Here is an 18571-nt window from a genome sequence, read left to right as displayed (position 1 = left end):
GTTTTAACAGCTATAACAATTGAGGCCAGGTGACAGATAATTTCTTTTTAAGAAGGTGTTTATTGTCAGGAAAATTTCAAAGTTTCCTTTGTAATTCCTCTGTCTTTGTTATTTTGGCAGCATGTAAAGTTTTATTGGCATTTACTGAAAGGCACTATTTTTTTTGCCTAGCCAGCTGGCTTTCTTTTTGGGGGCAAACTTTTCTAGCTCTGGTATTAAGAACATATTTTCAACTTTGATTGTCTACCAATGGCTTCTTTTTGAACAAGGAGCCAAGAGGCTAATAATGTCTGAATTGGCTCAATAGTGTCTTCAGTAGAGTGACCTGGAATGCCACAGGTGACTTCAGCCCTGCAGGTGTTGCTTCCTATTGATGCTAGGTGTCATTTTGGTGCTAAAGTAGTCAATTTAAGACCATGCAAATTATAGGCTCTTTTCATATACAGGCTAGAAAAAATGGTATGTTGACACGTTGATTCAAAAGTCAGGCTTCACTAATTTGAAGAAAATAGAATTTTTCAAGCAGTACAGATTCACTAAATCAACACTGAACAATCCTATTCAGGGGTAAATATTAAAATAAGTAAAGCATAAACATTTGAAGAAATTGAACAATAAGGTTTTGTTAGAATTGTGAGTGTGGTATGTAGGTTTGCAGTTTTAGTTGCCCTGAAAGTGGTATTGACTCTGTAGGCCATGTATCAATCATTTCTCTTATTTCTGGGCTTATTTAAAGACTTTTCAAAATCATGCTAAGGCATTGAGCTGCAGTCTCAATTTCAAATTATACTGCTCTAATTCTGAAGATCACAAGAATAAATAAACTTGCCCTAACCGGTTTGGCTCAGTGGATAGAGCGTCGGCCTGCGGACTGAAGGGTCCCAGGTTCGATTCCGGTCAAGGGCATGTACCTTGGTTGCGGGCACATCCCCAGTAGGAGGTGTGCAGGAAGCAGCTGATTGATGTGTCTCTCTCAACGATGTTTCTAACTCTCTATCCCTCTCCCTTCCTCTCTGTAAAAAGTCAATAAAATATATTTAAAAAAAAAAGAATAAATAAACTTAAATATCTACATTACTTATTTTAAGGCTCATTGCTTTAAAAACAATACTGGAGAAAATGGTTATACTTTATTTCATAAAATCTTACGTATTTGCCTACTTGCTCTTGGTGACTACATTTATACATCATAGGAACTGCTGGTCCTTTTAGCAATTATTTTTCCAAAGCGATGGCAGAATTGGCATTCTTCTTTGGCAATGAAATATTATCTTCGTTTCATGTTTCATTTATTTAGTTTTTAATCTTACTATGGCCTATAGAGTAACTAATGTAAAACTTTAGGTTGGAGCTCCTGTGTTTGAGATTCAAGAAAGAAGGAAAATTAAAGGTCACATTTATCGTTTACTGCTTGTAACCAAAATGTCATTGACCCTTCTCTGTGGTCTATTATCTGCCTTCTTTTCTTATGTCAGGGGATTTCAAATAATATTTTTACCACTTATTTTTCTGAACCATTTGTTAGCGATCCATACAGATGTGTAGAGAGGATAGAGCTCTGGGGTTTGTTCTAACTGTGGAAAGGACTGTCTACATGGTGACACAGTAGTGTGGACTGAGCACCTTGGTGTCTGAGTATTCTGCGCCCCTGTCCTTCCTCCCCGCCCCCCATCATAGCATTCCTCAGAACTTCTTCAAGTTAGACTGAGAAACACCAGATAGTGATGGGATCTTCCAGCCCCTCCTCAGCTGGGAATAATAATAGTTACTTTGAAGTCTTTTCCAAAAAGTGTTGTCCATTATTTGAAAGAAATTAGCAGACTCACTAGGCAGAGAAGCAATATTTATTTTTGTAATTTTATAGAGCTACAGAGTCTATTTATATTAAAGCGAAGTGGAATAACTTCTGCAGGAAAGGTGTTTTCCATATTCATAAAAGTCACAAGTAGGTAATTTATTAAGTAGAGCAGTTTTTGAAAGGTGTAGGTTTGGGTGGGCATCTTGACTCAGACTTCATTTCGATTTACTAGGTCTGTTTCCCACATAGCTGCAGCTTGTTCAGGGCTTATTCCTGCCAGTTGGATATGAAGTACTGTATGTTTGGGCTCACTGTACAGAATTCGTTTCCAAAAAAACAGTGTCGTGCTGCTTTCCATCTACTGGACCAGTAGGGGTAGGAAGATCTGATTTGAAGCCAATGCAAAATGCAAAACTGATTAGATTTGGATTGTTCATACATTAGGCCTTTCTTTCCCTGTTCTTAACCTTTTCCAGATGGAAGAACCAGTTTCCTCCCAGAGCACTTTCTCCTAGCAATTAGACTGTGAAGACGAGGATCGTTTAGTACCACAAATGCTGAAGTACTATGATAGTAGGATTGGGCTTTAAAATTTAGAGGAATGAATCAACACATTCTGTCCTTAGTTCCTTTATTTTTCAATTAATGGCTTGTGCAATGCTTTTAAAATGAGGAAATAACTCTCTTTCATTCTGCTTTTTGTTTTATTGCTGGAACATTACTTTCTGCCATCAGCTGGGAAGTAGGTGGTCCCTGGAACACCTTTATTGCACCAAATGTGTTTAAATGTTCACCATATTGCATGTACACCTTTCTAATGTGCATTAGGTACCCTCCCTTCTTGAATACAGTAACTTATACCCAATTTTGCTTTTTCATGATGATTAAGGCTCATTATTGTAAATTTCAGCGACCACTGTTTGCTAGAATGCAATAATGCCCTCAGCTGTTATTGAGAGGCGTAGAGCTCAGTATGGCCTCAGAATGTTTTGCCCTCTAAATTCTTATATCAGATCTTTCCATTTTTTTCTCTTCTCTGACATACTAGTAAGTTGGCTGGTACTTAGATCCAGACATTAAATTTTAGAGCTACAAGGAAAGATTGCTTAGTCTAATTCCTTCATTTTGTAGGTTAGGGATGGTAGCCCAGAGAGGTTGCACTGCTTGCCCATGGTCACACAGCTAGTTAGGGCTGTGGTAGGAACTAGGTAAAGGTTAATTTACTCCCAATCCAATGGTCATTCTACCAGATAGCACTGTTTACCTATAGATTCTTCTCCTTGTGTAATTTTTTTTTTTTTAATCCTCACCCAAGGATATTTTTCTGTTGATTTTTAGAGTGAATGGAAGAGAGAGGGAAAGACAGAAATATTGATGTGAGAGAAATACATCTATTGGTTGCCTCCTACACGAGCCCTGACCAGGGCCTGGGCGGAGGAGGAGTCTGCAACCAACATACGCGCCCTTGACAGTGTCGAATCTGGGACTCTTCAGTCCGCAGGCCGATGCTCTATCCCTGAGCCAAACAGGCTAGGGTAAAGTTTTTGCTCTTAATGTGTAGTTGACAGACATAAAAATATATTGAGAGCAAGATGAAATAAACACAGACGTGAACTAACAGTCTGATGGCTGGAAGTCCTGCTACTATCATAAGTCACTTTACTTCCTTGAGCCTCAGTTTACCTTTTGTGAAAGGATGTGGTTGGATGAATAATGGTAATAACTAACATTTACTGAGTACTTACCATGTGCCAGGGACTATTCTAAGTTCTGATGTGAATTACCTTATTTAATTCTCACACAAACCCCATGAGGAAGATCTGGGTGATAAGCCTCATATTACGTGGGAAAAACTAAATCACAGCAGTGACCTAGTTTACCAGAAGTCCTTTAGCTAGCAAGAAGCAGAGTCAAGATTCTGTATCCATGCTCTTGTCTACTCTTTTTTCTGGATGATCTACCCGCTCTCTTTAGCTGTAAAGCCTGAAGATTCTGGGTTTGAGTGGTAACCAAGAGCTACATTTTTGAGCACTTACTACATACCACACAATAGTCTCATTTAACCCTATCAGGAGGCAGGAGCTATTATCAACCTCAGTTTATAGATGAAACTGAAACGCAGAGAGAGGTTGAGCAGCTCACCCAGTCTTATAGCTGGTGAGTGGCAGTAGAAAGATGAGAAACCAGGCTGATCTAAGTGCCTGCCAGCTTTGCCACTATGCCTTGTTGCCCAAGAATGAGTACTTGAGTATCTGAACCACAGTGTAATGTGAGTTTGGTAACATTTATTTTTGCTGACTAGAGATTGTGTGTGTGTGTGTGTGTGTGTGTGTGTGTGTACATACCCCCTACTGCAAACATGCATGTTCACATGTGGAAACACACTCCTAATGATTTCTTAGCTGTCTTAGATGAGGGGTTAACACTCATTCCAAGCATATACACAAGAGAAATGAATTTATTGCAGGAGATAATGAGGCGTGAACTGGGGATGGTGGAGACTATGGCAAATAGGAAAACACAGGCCCTGACCAAAGGGGTAGCTGATCATGGACTGGGCTCAGCCAACTGCTGCCTTGCTTTTCAGTCTGGAAAATGGACTCAGTGCTGCTGCATTTTTCTAGAGAAACCAGAAGTTGAGATTTTTAAAACCAGAAAAGTGTTTCAGAGCTGATTTTTAAATCATCATAACTAATTAAAACTATTTGAACCAGTAATTTCAAACCACACTGTGAACCAATCAGAGGCACTGGCAAACTGTTGTTATCACCACTATTTTTAAATAGAAGAAAGGCCCAACCTTTGTCTTCTTGGTCCATTCTGCCTATTAAGGGGGCATCATGGTCCTTTGCAGTGTAGAGAAAGTTGAATTATTAGGTGTACTTTTAAGAAATAACTGTCTTGTGAGGCTGTAACGTAACCAGAAGGCTTGACTCTGTGGACTGTAAGGAGTCCTGGCTTCTGATTTCAGTGTGTCCTCCGCCCTGGCGTCCCAGTCTGTGGACCCCTGGTCCTGAATGGGGCTGTGCCGCGTGGGCTGACCTCAGACTTTTTCAAGCTCCCTCCTCCCCCACCTTCATTCAGGCATGCCCCTGGAAGACTGTTCAGGAGCCCCCGCATAGAGTGTGCATCTGCTATTACTGATAGGAATTTGGCATCAGAAAAAAAAAATTGATATCCTCTTCTGAGAAATGCATGATTTCTCCGACACTCGGTTTTGGTTTCTCAACAGCCCAGGAAGTTCCTTACAGATGCTGAGTGTTTACTTTCGGGAGCAAGGTATAGGGGTGGGTGGATGACTCCCTTCTGATAAAAGTAGCTTTTCCTTTCTATCTTTTTAGCCTTCAGGCTTTCACTTTTGACTCCTTTAGTACAAAGGCTCCTGCGTACCTAACTCAGCCCCTAAAACTTGTTCATTTCTAATGTCCTCTTCAATACAAAAATTCAGAGGTTCACTGCAAGGAGAGAGCCTCCCTTAGCCTGCCTTTGCGATGACTGCCTATTATGTGTTGCCAGCATAACATCAAAGGGCAAACCAGGCATGGTATTTATCCCAACTGATAATAGTCCTTTAAAAACATGATTATATTCTAAATGCCCTCCTTGCATAATATTATTTAAGGAAAAAATAAATATCAACTTGCGGTGCTAGGGTCTACATTTGTCTCAGAAACAGCATAGGCGAATGTATTTCCAGATGCTTCAAATAATGGGAAATTGCGAAAACTTGAATCAGGGTCTCTGGCCTTCCATGTGTTTCAGTTTGCATTTTGATAGCAGTTTAGAAATGTTATCGCTTGTTTTGTCACAGACATAATTCACATCTTTCTTCAGGCACTGTAAACAAGAGAAATGGTTTAATGGCCCCATAAAGGCACTCTGCTGATGGCTGAGATTAGGCCCTTTAGTAATGGATGTTGGGTGTGTGCATGTGTGAGTGGTGTGTGTGCAGCGGGGGTGGGGAGGCTTGGAAGAGGTGAATGTACTGGAAAAGGACCCGTGAGCGGCTCTGATAGAGGCAGCAGCCGTGCGTGCTCCTTTTTTTGTGTCTTGGAAGAGGATGTGACACGATTGTTATTTGTAAACAAGCCTTCCCCTTTGCTTCTGGAATTTAACTGAGTACTAATTGAGGTCACAGCTCTCCATTTATCACCTGAAATTGAAGTGATATTAACGTAAAGTGAATGTCTTTCATCTAGAGAGTGTTTTCCTGACAACGTATATTTACATGGAAGGCTGCATGCATTTTTCATGCCATGCTTGTATCTGGTCTTAAATAATCTAATTTATGTATACCATTTACTTTTCTATCTTTTTACAGAGATTTTTTTTAAAAAATGCACTGCTTTAGCCAAGTGAAAATTTTTTTATAAGCACTTCAGTGTCCACAGAATGATTTGTTTTGACTTTCTTAGTTATAGTTTGCAGACAAGTGTAAAAAATTCTCCACATTATACATAACCATGTTCTAAGTACATGCCTTGAAATTCCTCAAAGCACATACATTTGTAATGTTTTAGAGCCTCAATATTGTGTATGTTTCTCATCATCTTTTTGTGTATATCCTCATAAACTGGCTATACAAGTCCACACACTAGCTTTTGAGAGTCAGAGTAAAGAGTTAATAAAACACAGTTAAATGTCCTTCGTTAGTGAATGTAGCTGTGCCCTGTCACTAGCAGATGTCACTGTACCATTCCTCCACTTCAGTGTTTTCTTTCTCCTTTTTCATTCTACACCACAACCTACAAGGATCAGCAAAGTTTCTTCTGCAAAGGGTCAGATAATAAGTATTTTAGGCTTTACTGGCACAGAATTTCTGTCACATATACAGTAGGTCCTCAGGTTACGTGGGAGATCCGCTCCTACGGCGACTCGATTCTCGCCATAAGAGGGAACCCACCTACATAAGCACCTACGTCACTCACATGGCGCACATACACAGCAGTAATGAAGTGAAACAGTAAACAACATTCTGGAGAGCATTATGCTAAGTGAAATAAGCCAGTCAATAAAGGAAAAATACCACATGATCTCACTCATTCATGGACAATAGAGACCATTATAAACTTTTGAACAATAATAGATACAGAGGCAGAGCTGCCTCAAACAGATTGTTAAACTGCAGCGGGAAGGCCGGGGAGGGTTGGGGGGCAGGAGGTAGGGGGGTAAGAGATCAACTAAAGGACTTGTATGCATGCATATAAGCATAACCAATGGACATAAGACACTGGGTGATAGGGGAGGCTAGGGGACTGTCTAGGGCGGGGGGATAAAATGGATACATATGTAATACCCTTTGTAATACTTTAAGCAATAAAAAAAAAAATAAAAAAAAATAAAAAAAAATAAAACCTAAAAAAAAAAATAAAAAAATAAAAAATAAAAGAAAGATAACAATTCCTGACCTTTACTTGTGGTAAATAAATAATAAAAAACAGCACATATATACGTACGTCAAAATGACGGAACTTTTTTCTTTTTTTTTTTTTAGATATTTTATTGATTTTTTACAGAGAAGAGGGAAGAGGGATAGAGAGTTAGAAACATCAATGAGAGAGAAAGATCCATCAGCTGCCTCTTGCACACCCCCCACCGGGGATGTGCCCACAACCAAGGTACATGCCCTTGACCGGAATCGAACCTGAGACCTTTCAGTCCGCAGGCCGACGCTCTATCCACTGAGCCAAGCCGGTTAGGGCCGGAACTTTTTTTTAATAAATAAAAGGGAGATGGCGACATAACCATGAAATGACGTATGTCGAATCCGACAGAACCCGAGGACTGCCTGTACTCCATTGATACTCAAAGAGCCGCCCCAAGACTATCCGTAAACAAATGGGTGGGCAGTGTTCCAATAAAACTTCATTTACCAAGAGAGGTGGGAAGCCGGATTTGGCCCTGAGCTGTAATTTGCAAACCTCTGTTCTAGAACCTTGTACAGTAGACTATTCTAAAACAGAATTTTTAAGCAGACCAGACATCTCAATGTCAAAACCAGGAGACTGCCAGCAAGGTTCTGTATTCCTAGCTAGATCTGATTTAAAAAAAACAAACAAACAAAGAAAACCTACAGATTTGATTCAGAGACCTGGTTCTATTTAGAGAGGCAATTAAAAATGTGGTATGTTTCTCATCCCTCGATAATTGTTTTATCCTCACAGAAATTGCTACTCTATTTCAATTTTATGATGAGTTGAAAGCAGAGCGAAAGGTCAGCCTGAAGACAACTTATCATTGTATTTACGTTCACTGTCCACATGGAAAAGGGGACCATCACTTGTGACATTTAGGTACCGGAGTCCAGGGGAGGCTGTAGATGCTGGATAGCCACAAATTCCCTTCAGTGGAATCTGACTGGTGTGAAATTTTAAATGGTGTTGGTCACAGTGACAAATTGAAAGAAGGAAGAATGCCTAAAAGCAAGAACAAATGCTCTGCAAAGTTGTTTGCATTTAGATACAGGTGCCAAGGATGTATTATTAAGGCCATGTATACAGAAATATGCATTCATACATACAAATTAGTCAAACTTAAAGAAGACTTGCCTCTATGTTTTTTAGAGAAAACCTCTTTTTTGAAAAACCTAAGTAAAACTCTGAACTTCTGTGAGCTCTTGATGGTAAGACTGTATCTTTACGTGTTCTCTCTGTAGTTCCATATTCACTGCCCGCCCTCTCTAGTACCTGGCACAGTATCTGGGCCATAGCAAATGAATGGATTAATGAAGAAAAGGATGGATAAAGAAACATCTGATATAATGTTATAGTGGTGTTCATGTAAGAAATAAATCATAAGGATGTTTATTTGAATTATATGCTAAGGGTTCAAGAGTTGCAGCCAAAAGCTCAGAGTTCTTAATTCTTAACCTATTGTAAGTTCTAGGTCTTTGGTTTGACATGAAGCTTAGTTTCTTAATGCTTTAATGATATTTGCAAAATGGGGAGATGAAAATAAATATCCTTGTTTTAAATGATGAGAATAAAATGCAATAGGTAAAGATGATTGAAAATGTTATAATACTATGTAAATTTGAGGGTTTTTTTTTCCTTTTAAAGCCCCATAGCCACTGCTTTCTATCACAGTTCCAAACTCAACCACAATTCATTAAGTCAACACCCATAGTTAGACATACTATCTTTCTTAAATTTACAAGACATCCATCAACTTCACTATAGAAATATAAACTGAGCCGAGCCGGTGTTGCCTAGTGGTTGAGCATAGACCCAGGAACCAAGAGGTCATGGGTTTGACTCTATGTCAGGGCACATGCCCAGGTTGCAGGTTCGATTCCCAGTAGGGGGCGTGTAGGAGGCAGCCAATCGATGATGTTTCTCTATCATTGATGTTTCTCTCTCTGTCCCTCTCCCTTCCTCTCTCTCTAAAAAAAAAAAAAAATACAGTAAGAAATATAAACCAAAATTTGATTCATAGATTTCATTGTTTAGTCTTTGGGCTAAACATGAACCAGTCAGCTATAACAAACATGGTCTGTTTTCATTCTAATGGTAATGGTACAAAAAATGCTCTTGCGCCATGTTTGTTTAGGAAATTATTTTGCTATGTGCAAATTTAAAAATACATGATCTTCATCTGTCTTTTTAGGTGTTTAAATGTGATTTAATATCTGTCTACCCGCAACCAAGGATGTGGTCCTATAACAGCACTGTTGCGCTTGGAAAGCGCAGGGCATGTCTCTGCTCCGGGGGGATGAGGACAGGATTGTGCCTCCATCCGAAAATGTCAGCGGAAATAAATGGGAGCAAGATGATGCCTCATAGTTCATAAATCTAAAACCGAAACAGTTACTGATTTAACAAATAGTTTGCGATGAATACCATAACCCCAAGTAAACGTTTTGAATTAAGAAGTGGTTAAGTTTATTTTGGAAGTGCATTTTTTAAAGCCCTGGTATTCTGGAGCTCTTAGATTTAACCATGAGGAGAACACAGTCATCACTAGTCAGCCTTAAGATGTGGTTTTAAAGGTCCAGCAGCCATCAAAGGGAAATGCAAGAGGCAGCTAGCTCTCCAGTGCTCTTTCTGCTTCTTTCTCGTAAAGATCTCGCTGGCCAGAGGAGTTGTGGGTCATTCGAGTTTGCTTGGAAACATGTTTGAGGGATGCCTGAGGAAGGCTGCCGAAATGACTCTGAACAGTCTGAAGTCAGGGATCCAGACGTAATGGAACATCCCTTTGAGCCGTCACTTCTTTGTAAATGAAATGAAGGAGTTAACTCCCTTGATTTGATACACTTGAAGGAGGAAAGATTCACTTTAATTAAGACTGCAAACAATGCAGATGCCGGGAGCTCTGTGTTCCAGACCCAGCACGGACGGTACAGTAAGCAAAATGAAATGTCTAGCAGCCTCGGCAGCAGGCTGGAGCCGTGTTCAGCGCAAGTTAATTTAATTAGTGTTGATCATGACTCCAGATGATGGTGATTTGATAAGGAATAATTTAGTACTTAACAGCCTTTTACATGCACCAACTCCATGTGGCAAGGTAAAGCAAATTGCACAAAATGAATATGCTGCTTTGCCTGTGCCCGTGCCAGTGAGCTGGAAAACTGCCTGTTAGCAGACGCTCCGGCTCTCAGGCCGGTGATGAAATACCCAACACACACTCAGCTCGGCCCCCTTTCGTGGGAGTCTCTATACTACCCTGATTTAAGAATAAATAGGTCACTTTTGTGATACGGACTCTCCAGGGAGCAGGAAAGTGACCATGAGGACAGTAAAGCAGCGTGTGGTCCTTGTGTAAAATGTTGAAGTTCTTTAGGGTGGCTTCCCTTTGTTTTTCTCACACGCAGCAATTAAAAGAAAAAATCCTAGCCAACTCAGATTCATTGGATTACTTCTTTGGCTTACGATTAGAAAAATAGAATCACAGTTCCAAGAGCCCACAATGATTAAGAGGCCCACACACGTTGAATGTGTTATCCAGAGGGTAGGGAAACCCTCAAGTTCCGGAAGTAGAGAACCTGTGAGAATTCTTGAGTGTTGGCATCTACCGAAAAGGAAGACATTGTTTTTGTTTTTGTTTAAGTCTTTTCAAGTACTGGACCCATTTCAGTGCCGCTCACTGGATCCAGGTGGTGTCGAGTATCACAACGGGTTTGAAATTAACCCAGTTATGACAGTCGCCTAGAAATTTTATAACATGCAGAAGCCTGATATATATCCCAGCCTCGGTGAATCAGAATTCCTGGGAATGGTAGATTAGTTTGCTAGGGCTGCCATAACAAACTACCATCCACTGGGTGGCTTAAACAACACACGTGTATTGTTTCAGAGTTCTAGAGGCGAGAAGTCTGAGGTGGAGGTGTGGGCAGGGTTCTGGGTGCTGTGAGAGAGCCTATTCTGGACCTTTCTCCTAGCTCATGGTGGTTTGCTGGCAATCTCTTGGCATTCCTTGGCTTGGAGAAGCATCAGTCCTGAACTCTGCCTTCATCTTCATATGATGTCCTCCTGTGAGTGTGTCTGTACCCTAATTCCCCCTTTTTGTAAGGACATTGATCATATTGGATTAGATCTCACCCTAATGACCTCATCTTCATTTATCTACTGAATAAGGGCACAGGTGAGGTACTAGGGTTAGGACTTCAGTATATGAATTTTTAGGGGAATACAATTCAACCTATCATATGAAGGCTGGAAATCTTTGTTTTGCATTATTTGTTTTTGTGTGTGTGTGTTACCTGGGTAATTAGATTGTTGGCCCGATTTGGAATTCTGAGTGTATGTATCAACTCGCCTCTGATAGCACTTGGTGGTGGCGGGGAGGGGGGTACAGCGAGCGGGGAATCCTTATATCCTTTCTTCTAAAGTCAATTCAGGAGGTGCCTGAAAGCTTCTGAAAGCCCTAGAGCTCAAGACAGACAGTGGGATGATCACCACCAAGATGCTTCTGGTTTGATACTATGGGGCATTTTGATAGGAGGCTACTGTCATGCTAGCAACCACTCCTGATGGTGCCCAAACTTGTCATTCCTCCCTTTCCTCATCAGGAATTATTTATCCTGTGCACTGAAGCACATTCTCAGGTGTCTGCTGAAACGGGAAGCCAGCTTCATTTGTATAGCATTGCTTGATGCCCCTCACATTTTTAAGCTTTTTGTTGAGATATGTATTTTTGTAATTTTGCAGATGTATATTATCAAATAAGCACCATACAGAGCAAGATATAAAATATTTCCAGCACTGCAACAGGTGCCCTTTCCATTCTCATGTCTATGTTTTCTCTTTTTACCAATTTTCCACGTATAATAAAACTTCAGTTGTCTGACAGGATCTCTCATAGGTAATTTTAATATTTCATATAAAAGAATAAAAAATATGTAGTGTTAAGAATTGTTTTTAAAGCTATGGTTTCCTTCAAATATACATGTCTGCTAGCCTTCATATTTTATGTGATCTTTGTATTTGTATAAAACAATGAATATAAGCATTGCCATATGTTGTCATATGAAGAAAGAGAAAACATGATAGTGAATAATTGTTTTATGGTGGATTACAAATGACAAATAACTGTCACATATCTTTCATATGTCATCCTCACAATTCTGGTAAGTAGATAGGCAGACACTTTATCTCTATTTTACAGATGAGCATTCCCTTCAAAGATGTGGAGATTTTCGCCCCAATGGACCTGTACCTAAATTTTCTTTCTCATAGTTGCCATTCTACTAAACCATTACTAATGATGGATTTGAGCTATTTTCCTTTCAATAATGCTTAAAATTATGTTTCAGTCTTCAGTTAATTCTTTTGTATTTTTATGTTCCAGTCTTCAGTTAATTCCTTCCTATTTTTTTTTTCTGTTTTAATCCTTGGAAACCTTCCTGAACTGTTTTCAAAACATACTTTCTGAAAGCAGAGCTTTTTAAATTAATATCAGCTAAGCAAATTACAAGTGATTCCCTTAAAGTGAGGAGAGTCCAAGCATGAATTTTGTTAGACAATAAACAGAAAAGGAGGATACAGAGATTCTCCAGAATCTTCTTCGGTGAAATTAATGAAATGTGATTTTTCTTTTCTAGGGCAGTTAATATGTAATGTTAGTGACATTTTAACCAAGAGAAGTAGAGCAGGTTAATACACTTAATTCTTAACTGCATTTCATTTTTGTATTTTTGTTTTGTTTTATTTTCTAGTGGCTTTTCATGGCCTACCACTGAAAATCAAGAAAGAACCCCACAGTCCATGTTCAGAACTCGGCTCAGCCTGCAGTCAAGAACACCCCTTTAAATTCAGCTATGGAGAAAAGTGCCTGTACAATGTCAGGTAAAGCAATCAGGTGTATATATAGGATGGTGGTTCTTATCAAAACAAAAAGTCCAGAACCTAATATAAAATCTCAAGTCAACTTTTATGAGTCATCTCGTCAGCATATAACAAGCTAATTAGGTAATGTGTTTAGAAGAACGCCAAAAAACCATTTACCATCCAGTCACACACTTTTAGAATAATTTTAAAGCAATAATTTTCATCCACATTATTGGTTGCTTTTCCTACTCAGTGATGTATCCTGGGTGGGAAAAGAGGGTCTTACTTGGCCTAAGAAGCTATTGAAAGTTCTTATGAGAATGAGTGCATTATGCACTTTAGATAGAGTTTATAGAAAAAAAAGAAACATTTGGCATGTCTCAGCAGTACATTAGTTATCTGACAGGCTTTGCAGATGATCTATAAGATGTGTTTATGGACAATTGTAATAAAGTTAGAATTTTATAAGGCCTCGCAGAGGCTATTATCTATTAAAAAGCCAGTTGTTCCTTCTGATGATAATAAAGGGTGGAGCAATAAAAGTACATTGTTCATTTGTTAGAAAATTTGATAACATACATGTTCATTAAAAACCCTTCACAGTAAATTGCATTCTGCTACTTTTCACATTGGCCTCTAATTGCATAAGGAAGAAGTTGGCTCTGTGTATTGAGTATTATTACTCTCAATTATAGTAGAAACTTGGTTCTTAAAAGGAGTTAGGCTAGAAACTTAAAAAATAATTATAAATATTTGCAGTTTTATAAGTTAGGTTGATTCAAGTTCATAATACGTTATGATCTAAGTGGATCTTACATTTTCTTATATGTTTACTACTTATACTCTATACCAGGGTATATAAGATTCAAGAAACTTAGATTTGTGTAATCGCTCAGCAGCTGACCAATGCTTACATATTCTATTACTATTTATGCTTGCACACTCAAACTTGTCTTTTATATCTGCTTTTCTAGGAGTTACCAGAGCCTGAAATTATGAACCAGTTCAATTAAAACTACAAAGCTGTTATAAAAAAAGATGTCCTGTTGAAGCTAACTATTAAAGCATACTCAGTTTAGATAAAACAATATTGATCCGAGTTTCATTTTATAGTGTTTCTCATGTTTATATTTTTTCAAGAGTGTTATGTATTCACAGAATAATTATTTAACATATTGAAGAATGTTTAATTAATGAGCCCAAATGATACAGAATTGTCATTGAATTTCAGCATTGATCAAAAGTGTGCCTATGAAATAACCACTGCTTAATATGGTATATCTAATATCCATAAATCAACAGTAGAGGAATTGCCTGACTATTTTGAGGTTCTTCCTGGGGACCAATAATTCCCACAGGGATCTATGGATTAAATTCTGGTACTTCCTTCCATATACAAACTGTAAATATAACATTTCATGGGGGGAAAAGTAATATCCTAGAACAAAGGATATATCATTTTTTCTTTTTACATGGGAAAGAGTTAGGTGATTTTATAAAAGTAGATTCTCATTTAGAAATATTGGTAAAGAAAACAAGTAGAACCGAACATGGTGAGTACCATTAGCTGTACTTTTAGGCAAGTACAGACTTAAACAGCATATACAACTTCGCTTCTGAAAAGTATTTTTACATTTGGATGTAATTCTTTTGTATAGATGAAGTAACAGAATGAATTATTTAATAAATCAATGATAAAAGAAATGTTTTTGTTTTAAAATAAAAATATGTATTGATGAATTCTTTTTGTTACAAGGAAATACAGTATTTTAACCTGGAAATATCTTCTTAATTTGGAAATATAAGTAAAATTTGTTTTTAGTAAAATATTTTTTAGATCACAAAAATTAGTTAGATCGCATCCTTGAAAGGCATACATAGGAAAATCAACTGAAATTCATAAACAAGCTTACTCATTTTATTCCTTTGCAACTGTATAGAATTTAGATTATGACAATAGAATGTTATTCCTAAGAACATCATTTTGTTCTTATACTCTAAGAAAGTTTATATATATCAGAGAGATTTTAATTTGCTCCATTAATCTTTATTATCCCATATGAGGAAGTTGATAGCAAGCATCATTTATTTTATATAAAAAATGAAAATAAGCCAAAGCATTGCCTTCTTAAAATTCTACCACAAATAAAGTCAAGCCAGGTATGGTCTCCATCTTATTAAACTGATGTTCTTGTTCTGAAATCTAATGTAATATAGAAGAATTATAATATCAGGGTAATTTAATGAAGTTGAAAAGATCTATGAAACTTGCTCCAAGAGACATATCAAGAATAGATGGAAATTATGCCACTGCTTTCATAGATAGTGCTTTTCCTCATATTAAGTTGTTTGTATATATATAAAACATATACATTTTATATGTATGCTGTTACCAATTTATTACTTATTCTGTTTTCTGTTAAAGTGTGTTCCAGTTTTGAAGATTACATGTTCTAGAATTACAGACACCAAAAGACATGAAATTCTAACTCCTTTATGACTTACACCTAAAATGTTTTGTTGTTTCCTTAGGTTAGAATTTTTTTTAAAGTTCTCCAAAGAAACAAATATTCTCTATTTTTTCTCTTATGCCTTGGATAGTGCCTATGATCAGAAGCCACAAGTGGGAATGAGGCCCTCCAACCCCCCGACCCCATCCAGCACTCCAGTGTCCCCACTACATCATGCATCTCCAAACTCAACTCACACTCCGAAACCTGACCACGCCTTCCCAGCTCACCTCCCTCCATCACAGTCCATGCAAGACAGCAGATACCCCATGGATCACAGGTATATTGCAAATACTGTTTTTGTCAAAATTGTTTTTAGTATTCATGGAAGAGCCTCTGTTACCAATTCCTAAGACCTATAGTAGATTTAGGGTGAACATATTAATTTTGCGCATCTGGGCAAAATATTTTTAGAAAGAGCTTGCCTCTCTATAGTTATAAATAATTTGTGAAGAAGGTCACTTATAAAGAGTCCTTTTATAAATATTTAAATTTGTTGCTAAAATGGAAAATTAATCTATGTACTGACATTTGAACACCTCCCCTTTGCTTTGCCTGAATTAAATTGCTTCACTTACACTTTAAATCAGATCATGGCATTTTTTTATGAGCATATGTGTGTACTTGTTCTATAAAGTTAGGAGACTAATTTTAGTAGGTGGCTTATGGAATTAGGTTCTTTACCTTAGTTTGGATAGCGTAGCTGTACACAGTTTTGCAGAGCAGAACTTATTTGATTAAATCATTTTCCATACTTCCCATGTTATGAATATTTAATGCCAGTAGACATACGACCCTGGACCCTGAGAATGTAAAGTTAAAGAGATAGAGGTCAAATTATTATTACTCAGAAAGGAGAAAGCAAGGACCAAGCATGGAACTACTATTCCTGACTCCTAGAGATGAGGAAATTTACATTTGAATAAAACGTTAGGAGACTTTTAAAGGTCTTAATACAACTTAAAACACAGGTTGATTATGTACTTCATTTTGCCTTCCCCTTCTACCTTGTACTTGTATAGAGCCAGTGGTATGCTGGTAAATATTGAACAACAGGCTTTATGGGAGAAAACCCAAAAGACCTGATCTGTAGGCATTTGATACAAATATCCCCCCATGGTTGACTGCAAGCTATCAATATGACAACCTTGACTGTAGAATTGGAAAGAGAGGCGCAGTAGCACTCCATTTTATAGTATTTCTACCATATAGATACTCTAGTCATAACCTCAAGAACAAAATTAATAGTAACACTATTAATTAGGGAGTAATGAGGTTTGAATATTAATAGCCTTTGTAATGTAATTTTTAAAAAAATATAAATTCACATAATTTTCTTCATAATGGCTGTCTTTAACAATTGACTTACAGAATTTCTGAAAATGTAATAATAAGCCAGGACTAACTGGCTCTGACACCATTAGGAAAATAACTCAGCCAAAGTCATCCTCTATATCAGCAGATGTGCAACGCGCTGAAAAGAAGGGAATACTCAGATCTGCTTTTTCTAGGTTATTTAAACCAACTCAGTCTCACATTCAGTCAAACTCTGTTGGTGTGAAGGGCTCAGATGAAAGCATTCTTTCCAATGCGAAACTCAGCCGCATCGTTTCTACCTTGGTTTCCATCGCGCAGTCCTCTCTTGCTTTCGTTACCAAATGCTCCCAGTGATCTTTCCTTCTCACCCGACAGACTTGAGACCTCGTCAGAGCGCAGTGGTATGTGCATCTGTGTAAACAGTTTCGTAAATACAGATGAAAGAAATCCCACTGCAGGGTGGGCCATTAAACAGATGCACATTGTGCAGGGCTAAGAGGGAAAAAGAAGCCAGTTGTATTTTGTCCACTTCTGATGACTTCCCAGAATTCTTCATACCTGAGTCTCTCACTCTCCAAACGCGTGCCAGAATTCTAGGTTGTAGAGTTGGCCCTTTGTGCAGAAAAGCTGTTTCTATGGAAGGTGAGTCGTGAACAAGTATTGTGCCTGTTTTCAGGTGACCTAACTTGAAATGCTTTAGCCAAATCCATTTGAGTTTCTCTACTTGAAGTCAAATACCTGAGACTGAGAACAGCCGGTCCGGAACTACCAGAGGGAAGCTCAGGGTCTTTTCCCACTGCCCCCCATCGTGTTTTGAGGACAGTACCAGCTGGCCAATCCCAGGAAAATCTCTGAAGCCGTATGTTTCTGAGGAGGATTTCTTGGAGGGCTCGAGCCAACAAATGACAGTCCCTCAGTTATAAATGGCAACTTTTCTCTGGGAACAGATCCTTTCCCCAAATAGCCCCCTCCAGCCTGGGCACCTCGCCTCACTCTGGGCTGCCCCCTGCGTTCTTTGCATGGCTCATTCGGCTCTTCAGGTCAGCCCTTTGGCTCTTTTTTCTGAACCTGCTGCGAAGGAGCCTGGTCTCTCTTCTCACTCTTTCCCACCCGATATAGACTGTTTTCCTTTATCCAAGAGTTCCTCACCATGTTGCCCTTACCTATTAACACTCTTCCAGAAGCTTCTTGAGTCACCTCTTTATAGTAGGTCAGCTGCTCATAAGAATGCCATGTCAACTAAGAAACATTCGAACCTATGAAGAATTTTTGTGAGTTTGAGCCAAACTGTTCACAATTGCCAGGAAGTGAAATCTCTGAGATCATGCTTGGAGAGTGGCAGTTTTACACCTTATTTTATACATTGCAATCAAAAGAGATGACGCAAGTGAGTTACGTGAAATCCACTGGTGATAGACTAGGGAGGTGGGAGGAAGCAAAGCGGAGGAGGAGAGTGGAATTGGATGAAAAGTCGAATGATAGACAATACATCTTTTACCTAGATGGGTACAGGATAGTTACGTCAACAGTGAACATGATAAAACAAAGATAATTTATGGTCTTGGCCCTGGTATATTGGTTGTGCCAGGGGTCCTCAAACTATGGCCCGTGGGCCACATGCAAATACAAATATTGTATTTGTTCCCGTTTTGTTTTTTTACTTCAAAATAAGATATGTGCAG

The 18571-nt window shown here is 38.5% G+C and overlaps 1 protein-coding gene across 13 annotated transcripts in view; it reads left to right on the top strand.

The window, feature by feature from the left end:
* The window catches only part of ETV1 (ETS variant transcription factor 1), an 87952-nt gene that overhangs the window by 31838 nt on the left and 37543 nt on the right, over nt 1–18571 (top strand). For all 13 annotated transcript variants that reach the window (XM_059712452.1, XM_059712456.1, XM_059712457.1 and 10 more), the window contains 2 exons: nt 12951–13080; nt 15664–15852. In XM_059712452.1, the coding sequence (XP_059568435.1) occupies nt 12951–13080; nt 15664–15852 (319 nt within the window). The remainder of the gene's footprint in view (nt 1–12950; nt 13081–15663; nt 15853–18571) is intronic.

This window comes from Myotis daubentonii, chromosome 10, assembly GCF_963259705.1.
Source record: "Myotis daubentonii chromosome 10, mMyoDau2.1, whole genome shotgun sequence".
Taxonomy (NCBI): domain Eukaryota; kingdom Metazoa; phylum Chordata; class Mammalia; order Chiroptera; family Vespertilionidae; genus Myotis; species Myotis daubentonii.
This window is presented reverse-complemented; position numbering and strand designations above follow the sequence as displayed.